The sequence below is a fragment of the Alligator sinensis genome, unplaced genomic scaffold, assembly GCF_000455745.1.
Source record: "Alligator sinensis unplaced genomic scaffold, ASM45574v1 scaffold54_1, whole genome shotgun sequence".
Taxonomy (NCBI): Eukaryota; Metazoa; Chordata; order Crocodylia; family Alligatoridae; genus Alligator; species Alligator sinensis.
Window position 1 is genome coordinate 2,146,982 of NW_005841962.1, and position 22,443 is coordinate 2,169,424.

At 40.9% G+C, this 22,443-nt stretch overlaps 2 protein-coding genes across 4 annotated transcripts in view; one reads left to right on the plus strand and one right to left on the minus strand.

Moving 5' to 3' along the window:
• FYCO1 (FYVE and coiled-coil domain containing 1) overlaps positions 1-14,555 on the plus strand; it is a 91,339-nt gene extending 76,784 nt beyond the window's left edge. For 2 of the 3 annotated variants that reach the window (XM_014518520.2, XM_025200252.1), the window contains exons 15-18: positions 1,380-1,475; positions 5,225-5,435; positions 8,514-8,623; positions 9,058-14,554. In XM_014518520.2, the coding sequence (XP_014374006.1) occupies positions 1,380-1,475; positions 5,225-5,435; positions 8,514-8,623; positions 9,058-9,139 (499 nt within the window). In that variant the 3' untranslated portion in view covers positions 9,140-14,554. Of the gene's footprint in view, positions 1-1,379; positions 1,476-5,224; positions 5,436-8,513; positions 8,624-9,057 lie in introns of all 3 variants that reach the window. The other variant, XM_025200253.1, reaches the window with a different exon arrangement.
• A 6,210-nt stretch (positions 14,556-20,765) lies between these two features.
• CCR9 (C-C motif chemokine receptor 9) lies at positions 20,766-21,842 on the minus strand. Its single transcript, XM_006039455.1, is given in 1 exon segment — positions 20,766-21,842. A coding segment is annotated over 1 exon segment (1,077 nt).
• Between the last annotated feature and the right edge of the window lie 601 nt (positions 21,843-22,443).

The window sequence follows — 22,443 nt, forward strand, 5'->3', positions numbered from 1 at the left end:
CCCCCAGAAAGTACCCCCGCCTCTAGCTCCCCCCCAAATAACCCCCCTTCTAGCTCCGGAACTTTGTTGATACAGTTTTCCTTCTAGCGAGGTCAGCAATCAGCAACTACACAACAAGCAATCTCCCCCAACCTAAACAACCTACTCTATGCCCTTGGTTAGATAAAATACTTTTTTAAAACATACAAAGCTGTTCCCTGGTTAAAATGCAGTAAAAGTTCAGGGGTGCTTCATCAAGATCACTGTGCCTGATTCGATTCAGCCGAATCTGAATCTGAAGATTCAATGCTCCCCACCACTGCAGCATTCATGAGCCCCTGCTACCTAGAGGTATGTAGAAAAAACGTTTAAAGCTGTCTCTATGTCTGAATCGCCGAATCTTTCTGAATTGATTCTAGGGGTTCCGATTCAATTCGGAGAGATTAAAGGGTCCTCTGATTCAATTCGGATTTGGAGATTTGGCCACCGAATTGGGCTGAATCTCCGCTGAATTGAATCAGGGACTAAAGCTTCGCACAGCCCTAATGTCTACCACTAAATCTTAAGCTATGTGGGACCTATGACATTCCACTGATATGTTATAAACATGTCCTTAGAGCAGGGATGGGCAAAATGCGGCCCACGGGCCAGATGAGGCCCGCCAACCCCTTCTATCCGGTCCATGGGGCCCCTAAAAAATTTAGAAAATTAATATTTATCTGCCCCTGGCTGCCTATCATGTGTACCTCAATGGCTTGCCAAAACTCAGTAAGCAGCCCTCCGTCCTAAATAATTGCCTGCCTCTGCCTTAGAGGCCTTACCGTACTTACTATTGTACTTAGTCTTGTGTAGACATTTGCAGACAGTGGGTGTAAGTCTCAGCCTCAGTAACTCCCTTCATTTCACTTTACTCTACTTATCTTTTGACTTCCATAGAATTGGGCAACTGAGTGCATTGCCCCTCTCTGCGAGGTTCCATGCTATCCCTGAAGGGAGAGGTCTCATGGTTGAGGCATTCAAATAGGACTTATATCAGAGAACAGTTTCTAGGTTTATCAGACGTTTCCTGTGCCTCCATCTTTTCCCTGAAATATGGTACTAGCTCCCTTTCTCTTACCACTTGCTCTTCTGTTCCACTTAGATAGCAGGTTCTGTGAGGCAGGAACTGTCTCAGGCTATATGGCTGTACAGTGGTTAGCATGATGAGGTTTGAGTCTGGGTTGGGATTTCTGGGTGCTACTAAAATGCAAAGAATACATATAATTGAATTTGGCCCCAGGGCAACTGAAATAAAACTTTTGGAGGGATACAAGCATTTAAGATGTAGGTATGATTGCTTGTCTTTGCTTTATATTATTTCAGAGATTATTAAATAACAGTGTTTTTCTTTTCTGCCATAGAAACAGCATGTATAATTCATCGACCTTTGATGAATCAGAAGAATTGCAAATGGCCCAAGATGCTGAGACATGCTTGCTGAAGTCAGGAGAACTGATGTAAGCAGAGCAGCTTGTTACTACCTGGTTTAAAAAAATAAAGGTCAAATCAGATCTGGGACATTTGAGCACAAGTCTCATTGCCCTCGGTGTGACTTAATTCATCTGTATCTGACAGCTGAATTTGGCCTGTGGAGAAATATAATAGTTAAATAATGAAGTAGTAGTCATCTCTGTTGTCCCATTCTGATTTTGCAATGCCCAGGTGCACATGGGAGGTAGAAAAAGAGAGCATCAGCTTGCTATCCTGTCTGCCCAACTGCTTTCCCATTATTACTGCAGTCCTGGGGTAGGTGTCCAGGGTTCCAGTAGAGGAGGGTGGAGAGAGTGTTGCATTAGTCCATTTTGTTTGGTGGGGGAAGGGGTTTATTTTCCATCTCCTCGTTGCAGTCAATGTCTTTTATCCTTTTTAGTCTGCACATATCACAGTATGAGCTGAACTTTCAGTTCAGTCTCAGCCCAATTTTATGTGTGTGTGCACAACCCACCCAACACACACACACCCTCGGCAACATACTAACTAAGGTTTTTGCATGCAGTTATGCTACTTTGATGCCCTGTTGATAATAGGGTTTGTATGCACAAAACCCAGGATCTTGGAACTCACCTATGGCAGTCTATGTAGAAAAGTTGGCTCAACTGTGAGTTGAATGACAGTTAAATGATTTGGTCTGTGCAGGGCCCTTGTTGCTACCAGGCAACAGAGGATGAATAATAGACTGCTGCTTAAAATTAAAGAGTGGTTGGGAAAGTTAGGTAGTTGATTCATCTAGAGCAGGGGTGCTCTAGTCTTGGCCCGTGGAGCCATGTCATCTAGTCCCCTGGACTCCCCATGGGTCGGAAAATGTGGTGGCATGGGAGTAGTGGCCAATAACACTGCCAACCCTCCCCTGCATCCAAATTTCCAATCCCTGTGCCACAATAGCCAGGGCCATTGCCACGTGGCCACATCAAGCCTGGGCTGAACTGTTGCTTTGCAGCTGGATCAGACCCAGGCTGGGTTGTTGCCATGTGGCTGGATCAGGCTGGGCCTGGGCCATTGTCACACAGCTGGATCAGACCCCAGCCATGCCTGCCTTGCTTGCTGGATTAGGCCTTCACTGTGCCTGCCCCATATGCTGCATTGGGCCCACCTTCTGAATGCAGCCCACAGACAAACCTGGAGCTGCCCATCCAGCCCACAGGGCAAAAAGCTTGGGCACTACCAATCTAGAGTGTAAGTACTAACATTACCAGTAAAGCTGAACTAAGGCTAAAAATGCAGTGTTCAGCTTGGCCTGGTTACAGTTGTTAAAATTTAGCAATTGGCACTAGATACCACACAGTCATGACTGAGAAACCACAGGCTTCCCCATCTTCAGAATAGGAAATAACACCATTATCATTTGTGGTATGAGTCTGCAACTGTTTTCTTGAGTTGGCAGCCAATGACCTATTGCTAGGCTTGGCAGAATTCAATTTTTATTTTTTTTTAAACATTTTGACAGCTAAAATCATTGTTTATTTTTAAGCATTTCTTTTGATTTTTAGCTATTTACATTTTCAGGATTGCGCAAAATCGGATGTGGGTGCAGACAAGTTAGTAATGACAGTATACTGTTAAAAGCTTTGTAAAATCACATGTCAAAATATAAAAAGTAAATATCCATAAATCAGTAAATCATACCTGTTTTAAATCATTCTGTTCATTCATCATCGGGGAAGAGCCAGCTGGGCAGGAATCAGAAGAGGAGGATGAACACGGGGAGAGGTGGCAGCCACCCCTTGCATTATGTGTTTAACGTGGCCAGGCAGCATTTCCCCCTCCTCCCCTTTGGGTAGGGGGTTTGTTTAAGCAGCCTGTTTCCTCCCTCCAGTCCACTTCTACACCTGTGAATGAGCAGCTAATTGTTTAATTGATGAGTCATTAGGCTGCCCATTGTTTTCCTTTTTAACCCCTCTACCCTCTGTCCCTCCATCTGTCTTTCTTCACTGTTCAGTAACAAGGGTAAGGGCTCCCTGTTACAGTCCCCTTTCTGTACATTTCTATTATTACCAGTGGACATATTTTTTGGTCAGTCTGTAAAGGAGAGGTGAACTCACCATTTATTGATAAAAAAGGAATCCTGCTAAGCCTACCTATTACTGGGTATCATAATACTAGGATCACAGAGTTCTTTCATTAGCAGTAACATAAGGGATGGGCAACTGGGGCACCAGCCCTGACACTGCTGCTGTCAGCCTAGCCCCGGCTGCAGCTGGCCCAGCCCCTGCCACCCAGGGCATAGAGTGTAGTAGTTATGCCTCTGTTGGGTCAGAGGTAATTTCTCCTGATTTTACTGCCAGCTGAGAATCTAACTGTTACCATGAAGTATATCATTAGAGTAAGATCATTTGTCCAAAGCATTAAAGGGTCCTGGAGAAAATTAAGTTTTAATCCCAGGATCCAGCCTGCATGACTTTTTACAGTGTGTCTTCAGGTTAAGTGCCCCAAAACTCCCAGGAGAGGGAGCACTGTGCAACATGAATAGAACTGCTGCTCTCATCTGCCCAGGTCAGTAAATTTGTCCGTTCCCTCAGTGCTAATTTCTCAATAAGAAGGATGTTTCTTCCTAAAAAAGGCAGCAGAGGGCAGCAGAGTCTTCTTTGTCAGGGCATTTTTTGTTAAAAACTTTACAGCAGGGGCAGGCAATTATTTCAGGTGAAGGGCTGCTTACTATATTTCAGCAAGCCATAGAGGGCCGCATGACAGGCAGCCGGGGGCAGATATATATTAATTTTCTAAACTTTTTATGGGCCCCGCGGGCTGGATAGAATGGCCTGGCGGGCCGCATCTGACCCGTGGGCCGCATTTTGCCCACCCCTGCTTTACAGGCATGTCTATACCACTTCCCTAGTGTGTTTGGGATGCCTGCCAAAAAGCAGAGCCCACCTGCTCCCTCCATAAATGAAGTGATGAAGCTACACTGAGGTCACACTCCACTGCCACTCCCAAGTCTACCAAAGACAGAGAGTTCAAGAAGGCCAGTGGGGAAGGTAGAGCACCCCCCAGGCTAGCTAAGTCTCCTCTGGCATTTATACACATACCTTTGCCTGCTCCGACACGCCGGAAATCCAGCACGTCAGACCAGATATCGCATGCATTTGTATAATGGCAAAATGCTCATCAAGATTGAGAAAATGGCAGCAGTCCCCTTTTGAACTAAAACACTTTTGATGTATTTTAGTTCAAAAGCAAGCCAACGCCATTTTCTCAGCGCTGACACACATTTCGCCATTTATATAAATGCATGTGCCACAGCGCTGGGTGCTTTAAAAGTGCCCAGTGCTGCAATGCAAGCATATGTACAAATTCCCCGCATTTCTGTGTTTGGTAGAGGTGGAGTGGAAGAGTGTGTCCATGCCCCTCAGTGGTGGTCTCAAGAGCACCTTCAAAAAGGTATAGATATACTTTAAATTGGGCACTAGCTTACTACGAAAACGTATTTTTAGGTCTCTGTACCAGTCAGTGTTACTTTTTACTGTTATGGAATAAGTGAGTGATTGAAACAAAGCTAGCACGAAGTATGGGATTGTGATCTGCTTTAAGGTTCTTGCTTTCATCCAAAGTTGGATTACTGTATCCCATAGATACACCTCTAAGACACTGAGGAGCCTTGATCAAGAAAAGGAAAATAAATAGTTGCTGTGTATTATTCACACCATCTTCGCAATCAAACTTGACCCTTCAGGTTACTAATTTTTTTGTTTTGTTTTGGTTCCCCCCACAGGATAAAATTACCCATTACAGTGGAAGAGATAGCAAATTTTGGAGAAGACAGTAGAGAGCTGTTCATTAAGTCCAGCACCTACAGCGTCATTCCCATCACTGTTAAAGAGACTGGCCTTACAATAAGCTGGCTGTTTTCTTCAGACCCAAAAAGCATCTCATTCAGTGTCATTTACCAAGAATCAGAAGAGGCAACATTGGATCAGTGCAAAGTAAGGCAATTATTTGATGATGGGTTTTTTACCCCTCTCTGAGATAACTGGAAAATTGTGCTGTGAAACTGACTGACTGACTACAACAACCAACAAATCTTCTTTTAAGGGCTTCAGAAAGTGGCACGTGTTGTTATATCACTGTAGTAACCTGTATAAAAGTCTCAGGCTGTCATATTATGCTGCTCCTGTAAAGGTACCCTTTAATTACTTAACGTTGCCCAACAAGACTTGTTCTCTTGATCTCTGAGAGGAGAAACAGAAGAAATAGGTTGTCATTGTACTGAATGGCATTATACATCCTAATGTTAGTATTTAAAATAAGTACATTGTCACTAAGTACAATGCATAAGTACAGTGCATCTCAAGCCAGTCCAGAGAGGTGATACTCCCCCTCTATGCGACTTTGGTCAGGCCGCAGTTGGGGTACTGCGTCCAGTACTGGGCACCACACTTCAAAAGGGATGTGGCCAGCCTGGAGAGAGTTCAGAGGAGGGCCACCCGCTTGGTGAGAGGGCAGCAGGACAGGCCCTACGAGCAGAGACTGAAGGACCTGAACCTGTTCAGCCTCAGCAAGAGGAGGCTGAGGGGGGACCTGGTGGCTGCCTACAAACTTATCAGGGGGGATCAACAGCAAATAGGCAGAGCTCTTTTATCTGCAGCACCACCTGGGGTGATGAGGAATAATGGTAATAAGCTGATGGAGAATAGGTTTAGGTTAGAGATCAGAAGGCAATATTTTACAGTTAGGGTGGCCAAAATCTGGAACCAACTTCCCAGGGAGGTGGTCCTCACCCCTACTTTGGGCAAATTCAAGAGGAGGTTGGACGATCACCTGTCTGGGGTCTTGTGAACCCAGCATTCATTACTGCCTGTGGCAGGGGGGGGGGGCGGAGGGGTTACGTCAGTGCCGGCCTCCCCTAGCTACTATGAAACTGTGAAACTAAGATGATGAATTAGTTCCATTAGGTCAAACCTTCAAGTCTCTCTTGGGTTTATCTCATTTTTTCCTTAATATCTATCTCTTAATAAATGTACTTGTAAATAACATAGGCCTTGAATCCTGCAAGGCCTGGAACAAAAGGCAATGATTTGTAAGTTTGATTAGTTGATGGCACGATTCACACCCTAAATATTAGGGTGAACGGGGGCCAGAAGGCCCAAAATCTCGTAGGAACAAGCCCAGAGACCCACACTGCAATCCTCATTCACAGTGCTCACATCTACATTATGAATGAGGGTGTATTTATTTTTAACTAGCCCATATTAAAAGTTCAGTGAAGACAAGGCAGTTGTAATTTTTACCCATGTTAGGAGAAAAACCAAATCTGTGTCTTCACTGTGAAAAATAGGTGTCTTGTTATAATAAGAGTTAGCTCACATTACCTGTCACAGTGTAAAATCCTCGCAGCGACAACCCATAGTAATTCTTAACCTTGGTGCATCTAATTAAGATTAACTCTACTTGATGGGGCATGGGGTTAAGTTTGACTAGCTACATGAAATGAAAACTTAACTGTGCCTTGTCTCGTGTAGGATTTCACATGGTTATGACACGATTGTTGTCTCATTGTAAAAACACACTGTGTAAATATCTATATGAAAACACATGCCAAAGTCCCATGGAAGTTCCATCAGTTAAGCATGTGCTTATAGGCTAGATTTCTTAATGCCTGTAGGTTTGCTTAAGCCCCATTAAGTTAGTCACCTTAAACTTTTAGGCTAAGTACAGACAGTCAAAAAGCCCCAGGCTGAATTGGTTCAATCTTTGCATGTTTCTCTAAACTGCGTAGATTAAACTGATAAGCAAGTGAACAGACATTCGCTTTTGATTCTGGAAATGCAGCCACATGCCTGCCGTGGCCCAGACCAGAAGCTGGGGGATGCTAGAACACACCTCCCTGCTTGGCTGGACCAGAGAGCTTGGGCCAGAGCTAGTCCACCTGCCCTGAAAGGAGCAAGGGTAGCAGGGGAGGTGCACAGCATTCAGGGATGCTGGAGGACTTGAATCTGGAGAGAATCTGGGACAGAAGTTCAATAAACTGATTTATCTTAAATCAGTTAAGTCTGTATATATATATATATATATATATATACACTGAACTTCTGTTGTGTAATAGTTTTGAACCATTTTCCAATCACTTATACCATTTTTTGTGTAATTTCTGTCCCTAGCCTTAAACATCTGGCCCAGATTGCTGTGCTGAATCTGGCTGTCAGCCTGTTTGCCTGCAGGTGCTGACACTATCAGTTGTGAAACAAGAACTCTACAGGTTTAAGCTGTGAGAGTGGTAAATGGAGCATTTTGGCAGTTTCCTGCTTAAAAGGTGGGGTAGATTTGCACCTTATAGGCTAACCATATAGAGACAGATATAGTATGGTGCAAATCTACCCAGCCTTCTACATGACTGCAGACTAACATAGCTAACTATGTCTCTCAGTTTCCTGCTTAAACAATGAAAGGTCTCATGGGGCTTGATTAAAATAGGATGATAATGAGTTTGAGACAGAAGGCTTCCTGTGGTGTCACCTGTACAAATATGTTTCCTTTTCAGCAACATGTTGACTGCCAGCAAAAGGCTCAGAAATACAAACTTTAAACAAAAGCTTTCAGTTGAACTAAGTTTTCCTGTTTTCTATGCACCAGCAACAAAAGGGGCTAGTTTTCAATTAAATGAAGAAATATGACTGGAACATTCAACTGAGACGTGGGATTAATTCAGTATATTGTCTATTCTTTGCTTCAGTGTCCCTCTATTGACACAGATAGAATTGCTCTGGGTTTCTACCAATATAAGTGAGATGACAATTTAGTCCTATCATTCTTCATTTGAATTTATGACTGAAGTTAAATTGGAAAGTGCCTAATCCGTTTTAGCATGTATTCATGGGAATAGTTAATCACAATCAAGGCAAACATGTTTGTCCATGTGTACACGCATACACACATACACACTCTCTCTCTCTCTCTCTCTCTCTCTCTCTCCCCTTGCTTGTAGGGAGGTGTAAGCCTAGACAACTTTTCCTGCAGGCAAAATATATATTACAAAGTTTGTTTTATTTTTTTTTCAACTCCAGGTTCTTATTCCTTTGACTCGCTGTAACTCTCATAAGGAAACAATCAGAGGGCAAGTGAAAGTCAGAAATGCTGGTATCTACATGCTGATATTTGACAACACGTTCTCTAGGTAGGTGCATTTGGAGTATAAAGGTTGAAATATACAAGGTTTTGTGGCTTGTGGAATTGGTTAGACTCCCTATTATTTTACCATTTAGCAATTGTCAAAAATTGGTTGAGGTGGCCTAAGTTAAATTTTTTATGAATGCAGCTTTTCCATATTTCTATAACATCATTCCATGCTTCAGTCTGCTTGACCTGAGAAGAGAAACAAAAGAGAGAGAGTCACTCGTGACTGCTTTCAAGCCAGTACAGAGTCAGGATCATCTTCTTGTAGGAGCTGAACATATTTGATCTAATCTAGCTTGCCTGCCTTGGGCAAAACTTCCATTAAAACCAGTGGAAATTTTGCCTGAATAAGGACAGTTGAATTTGACCCCTTATTGTGTGTGGGATGTACCTGTGTTGCATTAACCTGATCTTATTCTGCTTTTGTTTGTACAGGTTCATCTCAAAAAGAGTCTTTTATCACTTGACTGTTGAACGACCTGTGATCTATGATGGAAGTGATTTTCCAGAGCCTTGAATATATGGTGTTATTTTTAAGCATATTTTTAAGAAACACTATTATTTATATATGTGTGTGTGTGTGTGTGTGTGTGTGTGTGTGTGTGTGTAAGCACTAAAAATACCACTGTGTTTGAAGACCCTTTAAAACTACACAACAGTTACAAAAAAAAAAGCACTTACTATATGTTTACACCTAAGAAACAGATATCATTCATATGACCATTAATGGTTCTGTACTGTGTACAGATTGCTCAAAAAAGCATGTTGTTTAGTAGGGTTGGTCAGAAATTTTCCACCATTTATTTTTATTGAAAAATTGGGTCTAAAAAACCAGATTTTACTAAACACTTTTGTCAGTAAACCAAATATTTTAGCTAAAATGAATTTTTTAATTGAAAAATTTGAAAATTGTTTTTCTTGACATTTAGAACAGGGCATAAAAATAAACACTTCTAACCAGCTGTATTTTCTTATGAAAACAACAACTATGCAATAGTCCAGTCATTAAAGACATATCATAATCTTTATAAAAGTATTACCTTTTTGCAAAATTTATAAACAGCAAAGATAGCTTTTATATAACCAGTTTAGGCTTAAAATATCTTACTGGCTGTTTTTAAAAATGCTAGTTACACAAATATGCTGCAATAGCTCTATAATTCTGAATTACTTCTGCCACTTTTGCCTTCTGTACCCTGTAAAGAGTGAAAGTTCTTGCAGAGGAAGGTACTTCTGAAGGTGAGTAACATTGGCAGAATAAGTGTACAATCTGCTGAATTAATTGGACCTCCAGTACATGACACTAAAGAAGAGAAAATGGGCATGGTTCTTCTTCCTTTTCCTTTTTTCCTGTTTTGGCACCTTAAACTGCAACATTCACAAGAAAACAAAAATACTTTAAGATGGAAAATGACAAAAACAGTTCCTTTCTGTACACTGAGCGGAAGGTAGCATGTAACGGACCTGATAACACTTGACTCTATCTAAAGAAACCCACCCAGGCTTGACTATATCAAGACACAGTGGACACGTCTACATGAGATGCCTAATGCGCAGTAGACTAATTCTACTGCACATTAGCGCATTATGGCAAAAACTGTGCTAATGCACTAATGCTCAGTAGAATTATTAGTCTACTATGCATTACGCACCACAAAAAGCCATGCCCCATTGCTACTGCACTTTAGCTCCAGCTACTGCGCATGTATGTAGTACCTCATACTAGAGGTACTAAACTTAATGCACAGTAACAGCGGTGCATTAATGCATGTGTAGACGTGCCCAATGAAACCTTCATCCTTCTCCTCTTTTCTCCTATCTGTCTCTCTCACTCTTAGCAGTTCCATTACATCATTTTTTCTTTCTTCTTTTTCATCTTTCCCCTATTTCTGCTTCTTCAAGTCACATTCAGCCTGAGTCTCTCCTCCTTTACTCAGTGATTTCCTTTCCATTTCCAGGCTAAATCAGGTGATACCCATTCCCCACTGTCCACCTGACCCTCCTACTTCTTTCCTGCCATTTCCTCACCCCATTTTCATCTCAATTCCCAGCTGCAGTGTTCAGTCGCTGCTAGATCCAGCATGGCTGCCATATGAAAATATGCATTTCTCAATGGGGTTGGCCAAAAAAATTGCCACCAAAGCCGTTTTCGAAGGAATTTTTCAACAAAACAGAATATCTGTGCAAAGTTTCTGCTCTCTATGGACAATATCAATATTTTGACAAAACATTTGCAATTAAAAAGATTTCATTTTTTGACAGAAATTAAATTGGGGGGGGAGCCCTAGTTTCAAGTCCAGACTGAGGCAGCTGGTTATCTATAGGAGACTTTAAGGATGGAGAGTGGGGAGACAAAAAAAGCATTGGGTGAGGCTGGGGGCAGAGGATTCTTCATCAGAGTTCAGTTCAGGCTGGGAGAAAGATAGACGTTCACATTGTTTTTTATACTTTTCTAGCTGAGTTTCTCACCCCTATGAGGCCCCATTTATTGTGATAGACCTGATGCAGACTGTTGTAGGTAATTGCAAAAAAGCTGCTATTCATTTAGACAACAATTCGAGCACCTGACATTTTGTAGGAACTAATGATCATCTGAAAGAAGAAGAGTTAATTGTCCAAAATAAAGCAGAAGACCATTAATCCCAAGTGCCCAGGTCATTACTGGTGTTATAAACTGCAAATTAAAAGGCAGAGACGAAGCTGTGGACCTTTGCTTTGGGTGATTTAGTTTGTAGTTGGTGAATATAGGGCATTTTTATACAGTGAAAGCTCTTTAGATAGCCTTTTATGCAAATATAAATCTTATTGATTTCAACAGGCTTTGGATTGGGCCCGATATTAGTCAGTCACATTACCTGACTTGTATTGTAACATTCCATTCAGTTTATAATCTAGTTCTTCTTTATTGTTGTTACTATGTGTAAACTTCATGAGGAAGATGCATCAAAGGAGCTGAGGGGTCAAACACAATTAAAATTAAACTCTTATTTTGCTGCGAATGTACTTAACATTTAAGAATTTCATCAGGGTGGAGAGGAGATTAAAGTGGATAGCGAATAAGCAATAAACAAATTGTGCACATTATTTTTCTAGAATATTATTTTAGTGTTGGAGTTATAGTTTGTATTTAATTAGGAAATAAGAATTTATTTAATGGAATACCATATACCATTCACTATGCAGTATAATGGAAGTCCACAGCAGTTTTCCTTAAGCTTTTAGGTGTGATTTTTAAAATAATTTTGTTACTGTTTTAGTTAGGATACTAATTTTACTGGGATAATTTTTGTAAAATGCCAAATGTAATTTAAAGGAACACTGTCAAATATATTAGCCTTGGCTATACCCATTAACACTGTAAATATTCTGATAGCGAGTGGCTTCTAGATGTTGTTTCTGTCTCTCTTTTTTCTTAAACCTATCACTCTGTCCCAAAGAATAGTTTTGAAAAGCTACTGCTTGTGCAGCTCCTAGGATAAATGGTTCTCTGCGGCACACACCGTATTTCCAATAATATTTCTGAGCGTTAATGATCAAGAGTTTAGCTTTAAAAATTGTGAGTGTTTGGGGGTTTTTTAAATGATAAATACTGAGGGCTTTAGAATGCACTTGCTTCCATTTTCAAGCTTTTCTCTGTAATCATAAGGGCTAAAACCTCCTTTTTTGGAAAATGAAAGCTGAGCACTCTCTTGCAAATATCCCGATCCTGAGAGCTTGGGCTTTAAAAAAAATTAAATCATTAAAAATCTCAAGAATAGGCAACATTGAAAAACAGCCATTCAGGATCAAGATCGCAAATCTATGAAGAAAGCCCTTCAGAACTGTGTAGATATCAGTTACACTAATAAGATAATATCTGGCAATGTAGCAAGAAATGTACTATATTAGGAGGCCACAATAAAAAAGAAGGAAAAAATATAGTTTCCCAGAGTCTCAGCTTTATTAGAGCGCTGCAGTGTCTAAGGCTGTTGTGGCTCCTGTTATGGTTTAGAGCAGTGGTTCTCAACCTTTCAAGACCAAAAGGCCCCCTCATTAGACACAAGGTGCCCCTCAGAAAATGCGAGCTCTTTAATTTTCGCTTTTTTTGGAGTAGAGAAAGATAACAAAGCAATTCTTCGGTTGTAAAGAAGTCAGAAAGACCAGGAAAGATAAGAATCTTTTCAACACTACAAATTCCAATTTGAAAACTCTGGATTTATTTTGTGAATCATGTTTGCACCCTGATTGAGAATCATAGGTTTAGAGAAACATCTTTCAGAGGTGGCTGTGTGCTCTATTTCAGTTGGAGGTTTGTATAAAAGGAAGTGGCAGTTGTATATCAGCTACCTGGGGAATCCCCACCTGCTCCAGTTGCCTTTCTGCTCTCTGAAATGGGGCAGAGAAGCGAAAAAAAAAAAGATGGCAAGGGCAGGAAGAGTATTTTCAAGTCAATAAGAGGTTCTAACAAATAGTTTGTTTAAAGGAAAATGAGCTGGCTTTCCTTGATTTGTATGGAGCTCTGGAAAGACAGTGAAAATCCAGCCATCTTATCTGAAAGCATAACATTTTGCCATGTATCTGTCCATTGTGCCGTACAAGGAGTACAGTGTCAGCCTCGCTGGTTTTCCATTAATGAATGGGCCCAAAGCAGTCCCTAATGGAAAATACCACACAAAAGAAAGAGTTATTCAAGGGGCTTAGATCAGTGATGCTTGACCTTTTGAATCCATGGACCAGATGAGGGGACTGGAGCTGGTCCATAAGCCATATTGGGCACCTGCGGCAGAATTGGACTCCATATTGTCTCGGCCCAGCTTGGCCTCCAATGGTCTCTGATGCCAAAACTGGGCCCCACGGCTCTGTGCTGCCTCGGCCCAGCATTCATAAACCAGGATTTGGCTCTGGGGCTGCGCGTTGCCTCTGCCCAGCCCTGCTCACTGGGATTGGGCTCTGGGGCTCCGTGCTGCCCCTCCTCACTGGTATCAGGCCCCATGCCACCCTGAATGCCCATTCCAGTGCACAGGGCCATGCTGTCTGACCCCACGGGTCCAGAAATGTGATAGCAGGGCAGTGGTACCACTGGATCTGCCTCATGTGCTGAGGTTGAGCACCTGTACCTTAGACCCCTGTTCAACAAAGGGCTATTGCACAGGAACAGTCGCATTGAAGTCAGTCAGGCTGCTCATACTTAAATATGCGCTCAAAAGCTTTGAATCAGTTCTTTTATGAACTCAACATCCCCCGTAATGGATATAAGAGAAAAGACTCATTTTAATCCAGGGTGAAACTAAATGAAAAGGATACAGTCTGGTGCTTTTGTAGTCAAGAAACTTTTGTATCCAAGAAAGTACACATAACAGACAACATAAGTGGTTGGGTCCCTTTGCGGGGTATCAGGGTGATGTGCTAAACGATTCTTTCCTCCCCAAGTTCACTCTTTTTTTAGGCATAGGGTAAAATTTAGTTGCTTTTTTTTTTTCAAAATATGGCAGTGTTCCTTTACATTTCTCTAAACATTATTGCAAATTGGTTCATGAAAATGTCTCAAGTGGAAGAGTTTGCCAATTTAAACTGTGGTAAACTATGTGTAAAGATACTATGCATGACTGCTGCTTTGTGTTTCAAAATTGAACTTGCACTACAGCTCTAACAATCCTCAATTGTAGCTTATTCAGAACCATCCTTTGCTCATGACTGCCAAAGAATTGCACAGTGAATTTGCACCAAACTTCAATTTATCTTTTGCAGGGAAATAAAGATTTCCATGTATTAAAGTCTGTACATTTATGGGGATGTAGATGGCTGTGTACTGGAATGTTTGTTGATGCTTTTTTTTTTAACTCAGGAATTAAATAAATAAAAATCGGTCTCCTTTAAAAATGAACCTCCCTTTTCTGCTTATAGGTACAATTTTGTCTTAAAGATGAGAAAATTTTGAATACTAGACCATTTGATTTTAAGCAAGGAAAAAGATCTTATATAGTTTGAAAATGAATCTTGTTTGTGTTGCTCTTGTCCCAATAAAGTAACAAGAGTTCGGTTTACCTCTGCATGGTGGTTAAAACAGAGACTGTGCACAGGGGTGAATTTCTCCCATTACAAATGTCATGAATCTCATTCTTCCATGAATACAGAGTCCCCTGTTCCTGTATAAGCACCAAAGTAGTAGCCTACTTCTCAAAACGGCTGAATATCTATTTGAAGTGTATCTACCATTAAAATGTTTTGAAAATCAATACTACAGAATTTGAGGCCAGTTGTGGCGATGCCCAAATATGGAAGGAAGAACTTAACTTTAGGCACCCAAGTATGAAAATTCTGGCTTTATCTTATAGCAGTGATTTTCAACCTTTTTTCATTTGTGAACCCCTAAAAACTTTTGAATGGGGGTACAGACTGCCAGGAAAGCCTCATGCCCCCAGAGGCTGGGGGGGTATGGTGAGCTCCTGCAGGTGGCAGCAGCTCTTTCAGGGGCAGGAGCGTGGCAGAGGCAAGTAGGGAGCTACCGCAGGCAACCTCAGTGCTGTCTGCAGCGGGGATGGGGAGCAAGCACCAACCAGTGGTTGGCAACCACCCACAGATACCAGCGGCAGTGGCGGCGGCGGCAGCTGGCAGCAATCACAGACCTCCCGCAGATGCCACTGGAAGTGTCGGTGGCAAGGGGTGGGTGGCAAGTGGCAACAGAGGCGCAGACCCCTTTGAATTGTAAGTGTGGGCATTTACATACTTTTGATTGATCATGGTAGTCTTTCATGGACCCCCTAGACAGATTGAAAACCTGTCCTATAGTGAAACAATAGTGGGCAAGATCAGTAAGGTACTGCTGGGGCCATCAGTGGGCATGAAAAAAAAACAGTGTTCAAATGGCTGAAAAGAAACAGCATCACCCAAAATAGCAATACATCCTGAAATGACTGTGGATGGGATGGACAACTGCAGCTCTCCTAAAATATTCTCCTGCTTCCACCAGGGAATCTGTATACCTGGCAGGGTAAGTGAGCAAACAACCCAGCTGGGGTCTCAAACTTCCTGTGAGAGGTGAATTTCTGCTAAGGAAATAGAATCATGGAAATGTAGGCCTGGAAGGGACCTCTGGAGGTCACCTAGTTCAACCCCCTACCTGAAGCAGGGCCATCGCTATCCAAACCATCCCATATAAATACTTGTCTAACTGAATACTAAAACTATAATCAACCCTGTCACACAACCGGAAGACACAGCACTTTAACCTGCCACAGGTAAAGCAGAGGACAACAGCGGCCAGCGTCATGCTGCTGCAAACTTTGTTAACATACGCTCAAGAGATCCAAAGAAGAGGACCATGCTCCCCACTACAGAGGAAGGCAGAACCACCCCCCACAAAGGCAGCAGCGAGCAAGGCTGGGGTGGGGAGGGGAGGGGAGGTGCTACTGGGCACAGGGGGGAAGTGAGATGGGAATTCTTACCTGATTTAGGGACTTTAAAAAGTCCCCAGCTGCTGCTCCTCCCGTGTTGTTAATTGAAAGAGGGGGATGTTCGCTTCCTTTGAACCCCCCTCTGCACCCACTCTGGGTAGGCACCAAATTTACCAGTGGTGGTGCCCACTTTTTGCATAATAATGTAATAGTGAGAGGTGGTTAGAGCACTCATTTAGGTAGTGGGACACCTGTGCTCTAGGACCTTTCCAGCATGAGGAGATTCAGCTTTCATATGTCCCCCATGAATGCCTTCTTTATTGGGCTAAAGAGTCAGGCTCCCTCCTGCTTGCTCCCCGTCTACCCCCATCACTCTCATCTTCCTGCCTGGCTCATGACCCAGCTTCTGTAGAAGCAGAGGGTGCCAAGGACAGACTATAGCCTGGTCATTGAAGCATTCTCCTGGAAGTGGGTATCTGGGCTTGGCACGTTAAGGATGGCCTAGAAGTTTCCTAAGCCTCCTGTATCCCACAGCCTAGGTGAGCAAGGCAGGACCCAGGTGGCCTTCAGGGGTGGCTTTGCTGCCCCAGGTACGGACCTGCTACAATCCAAATTAGAGCTGAATCATATAGTCTGAAATCTAATTATACTGTTCCATTAACCTAACCGTACAATTATTCATATGAGAATATAAAGCTTTCCAAAAAATGACTCATAAGCCAGGTTGCATGACCAGGTCACAACCTTTCTATATGAGAAACCGTGAGAAAATTCAGATTAGTTTCAGAACACTGAAGAAGTGTCACGTCTCAATTAAACCCCAAAATGTGTTATACCAAGCAACCACACAGTAAAGACTATATTTATCAGGAGGAAGACTAAACACTTCAAAGTGATAAGGAAAAGTAATAATGAAAGTAGCAAGCACAGGTCTGGGGTATTTTGAAGAGCAGTGTTTCACTTTTTCCCACACAAAGTGATATTATGAAGAACCATGATAAAGAGCTCTTCTCCAAACTGTTAATTTTTTATAAGGCTTGGTCTACTGCTCTAGATTTTTTTACTTGACAGATGTTAATGTGGTTTACTCGGTGTTTGAAGACCGTGTGCTCCTTTCTGATTCTCATGTAAAGATTCCATTTCACCAACCAAAATGAGTTGCGTACTCCCACAGGCGAGCTAAAAAAGAAACATAGGTAGTGCCCTGCTCAGAAAGATGAGTCTATGGACTGCTGGATGGATCTGGGTCTGGAGTTTTCAGCAAAAGCCCTTTGGCCTGTACTTCAGCAGCAGCTAAGGTTTGTATATTCATTATTCAAGCTTAGTACTTGAGAAGGAAGTGTGCAGAGGAAGTAAAATGTTTAACTAGAATAATGAGAAAGGAATGGTGTTATGAGCCCTGCTGTTTCCTATTCCTCACTTCTGAATCTGTAAGTAAGTCTGGAAGGGAATTTAAAAAGAACTTGCTCAAAATAGTAGTGCCTATTTAAAAAAATCATTAGAATTATGATGAAAATGTTTTTGGATAGGAAAATGTGTTCAGAGTTTGGAAAAGCTCAACAATGTGTCAGTTACGAGCTTTATTCTAAGTTTCAGTGCAAAAGCCGCCTCTCCGTTTGATGCGGTCTGAAGTGTTAATGTTCAGAGACTGCCTTGTGCTCAGCACTCCAGCCTGGTGTCAAGGATCCTCAGTTCTCATCGACATCAGTGATCACTGAGGGCACTCATAACACCCTAGGAAAGCTCAGCACTTTTAGGGATGTCTTTTTACTAGGTAAGATAGTAGACCCTTATGGGTTGGATAAATAGGCATATTTATTTATTAATAAACATTATCCATTATAATTTATACATAATTACAAATTATAAAAATACATGAAATTACTCTAAGGTATGCATTACTATACCTATTAATTATTATAATTCATTCTAAAAGTTTATAAATTATAATTTGTAAAATACATATAAAAAGCTCCATGCTTTTAGGGATGAATCTTCACAGTCGATCCTTATAGATTGGATAAATAGGCATCTTTATTTATTTGTTGTTTCTTCTGTTTGCAGTTTGGGTGTTCTACTTGCAGGAGTGCTCTATGCACTAGCCCTGTCTCTGCTTTCCCCTTTGGAGCTTTATACTTTTCACTCACTGTTAATTGTTATCTTGCCATTTGAAGATCACATTTTTCAAAGCGATTTCTAATCACTATTATCAAAATTGCACATCCATGCTCATTTTTATACAAGTTTGCAGATGGGGGTCACTGTGCATCTTACTGCCTGACTTTTACATACAAATCTGACTTCAGTATAGGAATAGGGGGGTTGTGGGAAAATTTCACTCAGAATTGAGGCTGTGTGGAAATATTGCTCTTAATTATGTCCCGGATAACTGTTCTATCTTGGCTGCTTACTAAAAATAACCACAGGTGATATATTTTTACAGAATATGTTATTGTGCATAATAGAGAGCAGAGTGCTGGGTAGAAAAAAATAAAGATTTTTTTTTAAATAAAAAGTGATGCTTATATATCAGATTTTTATTTAAATTTCTATTTAATTTTAACCCCTATTAAAAATTGAATTAATTTAAAATTATAGCAAACTTAAGGTAAGGCCTAACCTCATTATGCAAATCATTTTAATTTTAAAAGTAATAATAATAAGCAGCACTTGTTTATGGCTGAAATTTTAAAGAAAGTCAGACCACTGAAGTGGTGGACATCTCTGGCTAAGCACATGGAACCAGGGTATGTTAAAATGCTAAACTGGCTTCTCACAGTAAAAGCTTTTTCATAGGTGCTGAGGGAACTATTTTCCACATTTAAATGTATTCAATGAATTTGAAGTTAAAAACAGGTTGGGAGTTGGAAAAGCAAGAAATCTTATTATTGAGAGCTGAGTGTAAGCAGATAAGCTCTGCTAGTTCTACAATTTTGAAAGATATGGAGACCAGAAACAATGTTAAATTCTTTAATTACAATAATGTTTTACTGAATTCCAATTTCAATCCAAACAGAGCTTGATGGAACCATGAATAAAAAAAAAAAAATCATTTAATAAGAAAGAAGGAAAGACTGACCATTTTCTAACATGATGAAAAAATGTACAATTTAAAAAACCTAAAGGTATGTTAAGCAAAATAACTATTTAAAATATGCATAGATTTAGTGTATCTGCATACTTAGCAGCGGTAACTTTAGAAAACTATATTTATTAACCTCTTTTAATATTTGCCGGCCAAAGAGTGCTATTTAAGGAAATAAAAGTACAAGACTAAATTTGACAATTTAAGTTCATTTTTTGCTGATTTGAATCACAATCAAAATTGGCAGTTTACATTTCTGATTTAAATCAGTCCAAACTGGTAGAGAACAAGCTGAGAACGACTTCTGCTTGTAACTCAAAGGTAGGGACGATAATCTTGCTGCTAAGGCACAGAACTGAGAGACAGGAGCCGTAGCGTTTATTCCTCACTGTCACAGACACCTTGCATAACTGGTATCTTTGGAAAATATTTTTTTAATGCTTCTACGGTGGTTTGACATACTGGGGTAGAAGCAGCTGTGGAAGTGCAGGGTACTATTATATCCTTATGTAAAACTGTTTCATCCCAAGTGATCTGAAGGGAAAAGTCTTTCTCACAGGTTCCACCCATTTCCACTATCTGCCATATAAAGTTCAGGCTGGATATAATTTTTTAACCATTTTATTATGCTCAGTAATTATCCTTATTACCACTGATTCTTTCAGGCATCAGTTTGTCCACAATTCCAGCATTACCAGGGCTGTTCAGTTTGAAAAGCAAATCCCACATTGACAGAAAATGACAAAGTCTCTCTCAAAAAAATTACCCTAAATTGTAAGGTTTACTAATATACAAGGCAAGCTTCTAATAACAAAATATGACATGTTGTATGATATGAGCTGTGCCTATAATTTCACTTCAAAATCAAATAACTAAATTAAGAATAAAAAATAGCTTATTTTTACAAAGATTACCTTGAAAATGCAAAATCTAACAGGGAAAGGCCATATGTTATTCTGATAATATAATGCCTTTGTAACTAGTACAGATATTTATCTGCATATACTAAAATTACTTACAAAGCAGAAAGACTGAAGAAAAAACACATGCTGATAGCCAAATTCTGTTCTCCTTCATACATGGGCAAATCTATACCACTTACAGTAAAGTGGACTATGAATCCCTGTAACTCATGGAGGCAAATGAGAGATGCAGGCCCAGAATTTTTTTTGCTTAGTCAACATGGACCAGAATTGTGTCATAGCATGAGGCAGCCATCACATTTCTTCTATGCCTCTTGTTTGAGGAGATAAGCAGATTGTCTCCTTAAGTCACTTGCTTGTTGAGCGTGCTCATTGGGACAGATGGGTTGGTTATTTACACCTGTAACAAAGATACTTTTATCTCCTCTCTCATTTATCAGTTCTGCTTACAATCAGCATCATCACTACTTCCCTGTCCGTCAATGGTTTCGCTTCCCTTTGCCCAAAAGCCCACAGCTTGAGCCTTAAGCGTGCTGAGCCCTTGTAGGAGGAATGCTGGGCACCCTCAAGTCCCACAGACTTCTCTGAGAGTTAAGAATGCTCAGCATTTGCAAGATCAAACTCTGGATGAGATTGCTAATTCAATCTGTTGTAAAGGTCTTTTTCTCTCATAGTGCAAGAATTATGTAAAAAGGCCAAATTTGATATCTTTCATGATGGCTAGAGTCTCTCTGCTTCCTATAGGAGACAGGCAGATGCAAATTAGAGCTCCAGCTCAGTGCTGTCCATAAAAGTACCTCTGATTTTTAATCCCCCAACCATTGTAGATGACCACACTGAGCTCCGTTCTTGGCTATCCCATGGGGAGGTGACATGCTCCTTGCTCTTACTGCTACAGTGAGCTGCATTCTTCAGAATTTGAATGAGAGCATTACGGAATCTCTGCCCAACAAACACATAAAGGGCAGGGTTGAGGCAGGTGTGAAAGAAAGCGATGATCTGAGTTATCTGGAATCCAATGTCCATGGCGTCCGCAGTTTTGCAGTCATATCTGACCATGGTATACGTATGAATGGTTTTGACCATCAAAACAATATTTTAGGGAAACTGAGAGAGGAGGAAAACTGTGATGATGATGACAATGATTTTCAGTGATTTGCGTTTTTGGGATTTTTTGGTTTGACGAAGGGTACGGATTATAAGAGTGTAACAAACAACCATGACAAGAAAGGGAAGTAAGAACCCTATTGTGATTTTCAAAGACAGGAGAATAACTTTGATGGATGTGTTAAGAGTGGTGGGGTACATCATTTTGCATGTAGTTGTATCACTGACTTGCTTAACTTTACTGTATACTATTTCTGGGATGCACAAACTTATCGCAGTCAGCCAGACAGCAAAGCAAATAACTTTGCTGCGGAAGAGCCTCTTCCGTCTAGAGTTCTTTGCTTTCATTGCCTGCACAATTGTAATGTACCGATCAATACTAATGCACATCAGAAACAGCATGCAGCTGTAAAAGTTGATCTTATACATGCTATTGACAATTTTACACATAACATTCTTAAAGATCCAACCATCCAAAGCTGCTTTTGCCCAGAAAGGGAGCGTTGAGAGGAAAAGTAGATCAGCAATGGCCAAGTGCAATAGGTATCTGTCAGTCATGCTCTTCCTGAACCTGTGTTTGCAGTAGACAAGGATAACTAAGGCATTTCCTAATGTGCCCAAAGAGAACACAAGGCAGAAAAATGTTGGCAAGAAAGTCTTAGCAAATTCCATGATATTACTCTTTTCACAATAGGTGTCTGTGTCATTGAAGATGGTGTTGTCTGGAGGCATCATCGAAGTGGAATTCATGTGATAATGCAAACTAGCTGTGTCATTTTGTGTGGCCTGCAATGGAACAGCAGATTAGCTTTGTGCTGAGGGAATAGTTAATAAGGAACAGTGAAACTGATTTTTTATACCAGTCATCTAGGAAAATTTCCATAACCAGAAATAGGAAACCAAATACCCTGCTTTGGCCATAGATGAAAGTAATACCCAATAATCCATGATACATCTTAGTCTAAATAAGTAATTCTCAATCAGAGTGTCACAGCACCCTGCGGTGCCACAAGATCCATTCAAGGGTGCTGTAAGGTGCCATGCAATGTTAGGACTGTTAGGTGTGCAAATGTGCTTTACAAGAGAGATCCAGAGATTTCAAACAGGAATTCATAGTATTAAAATATAAATTAATATTAAATATTCTGGCCTGTTGTGGTTTTTTCAAGTAACAGAAGAATTGCTCTATCATTTTTCTGTAGTCAAAAAACAAGCAAAAGCTAAGACCTGGCATTTCCCAAGGGATGCCTCAAGTCTAAAAATGTTGAGAACCACTGGTCTAAGTAGTGAAGAGCAAGGGCCACCTAAAAAATAATATCCAAGCATCTTGAAA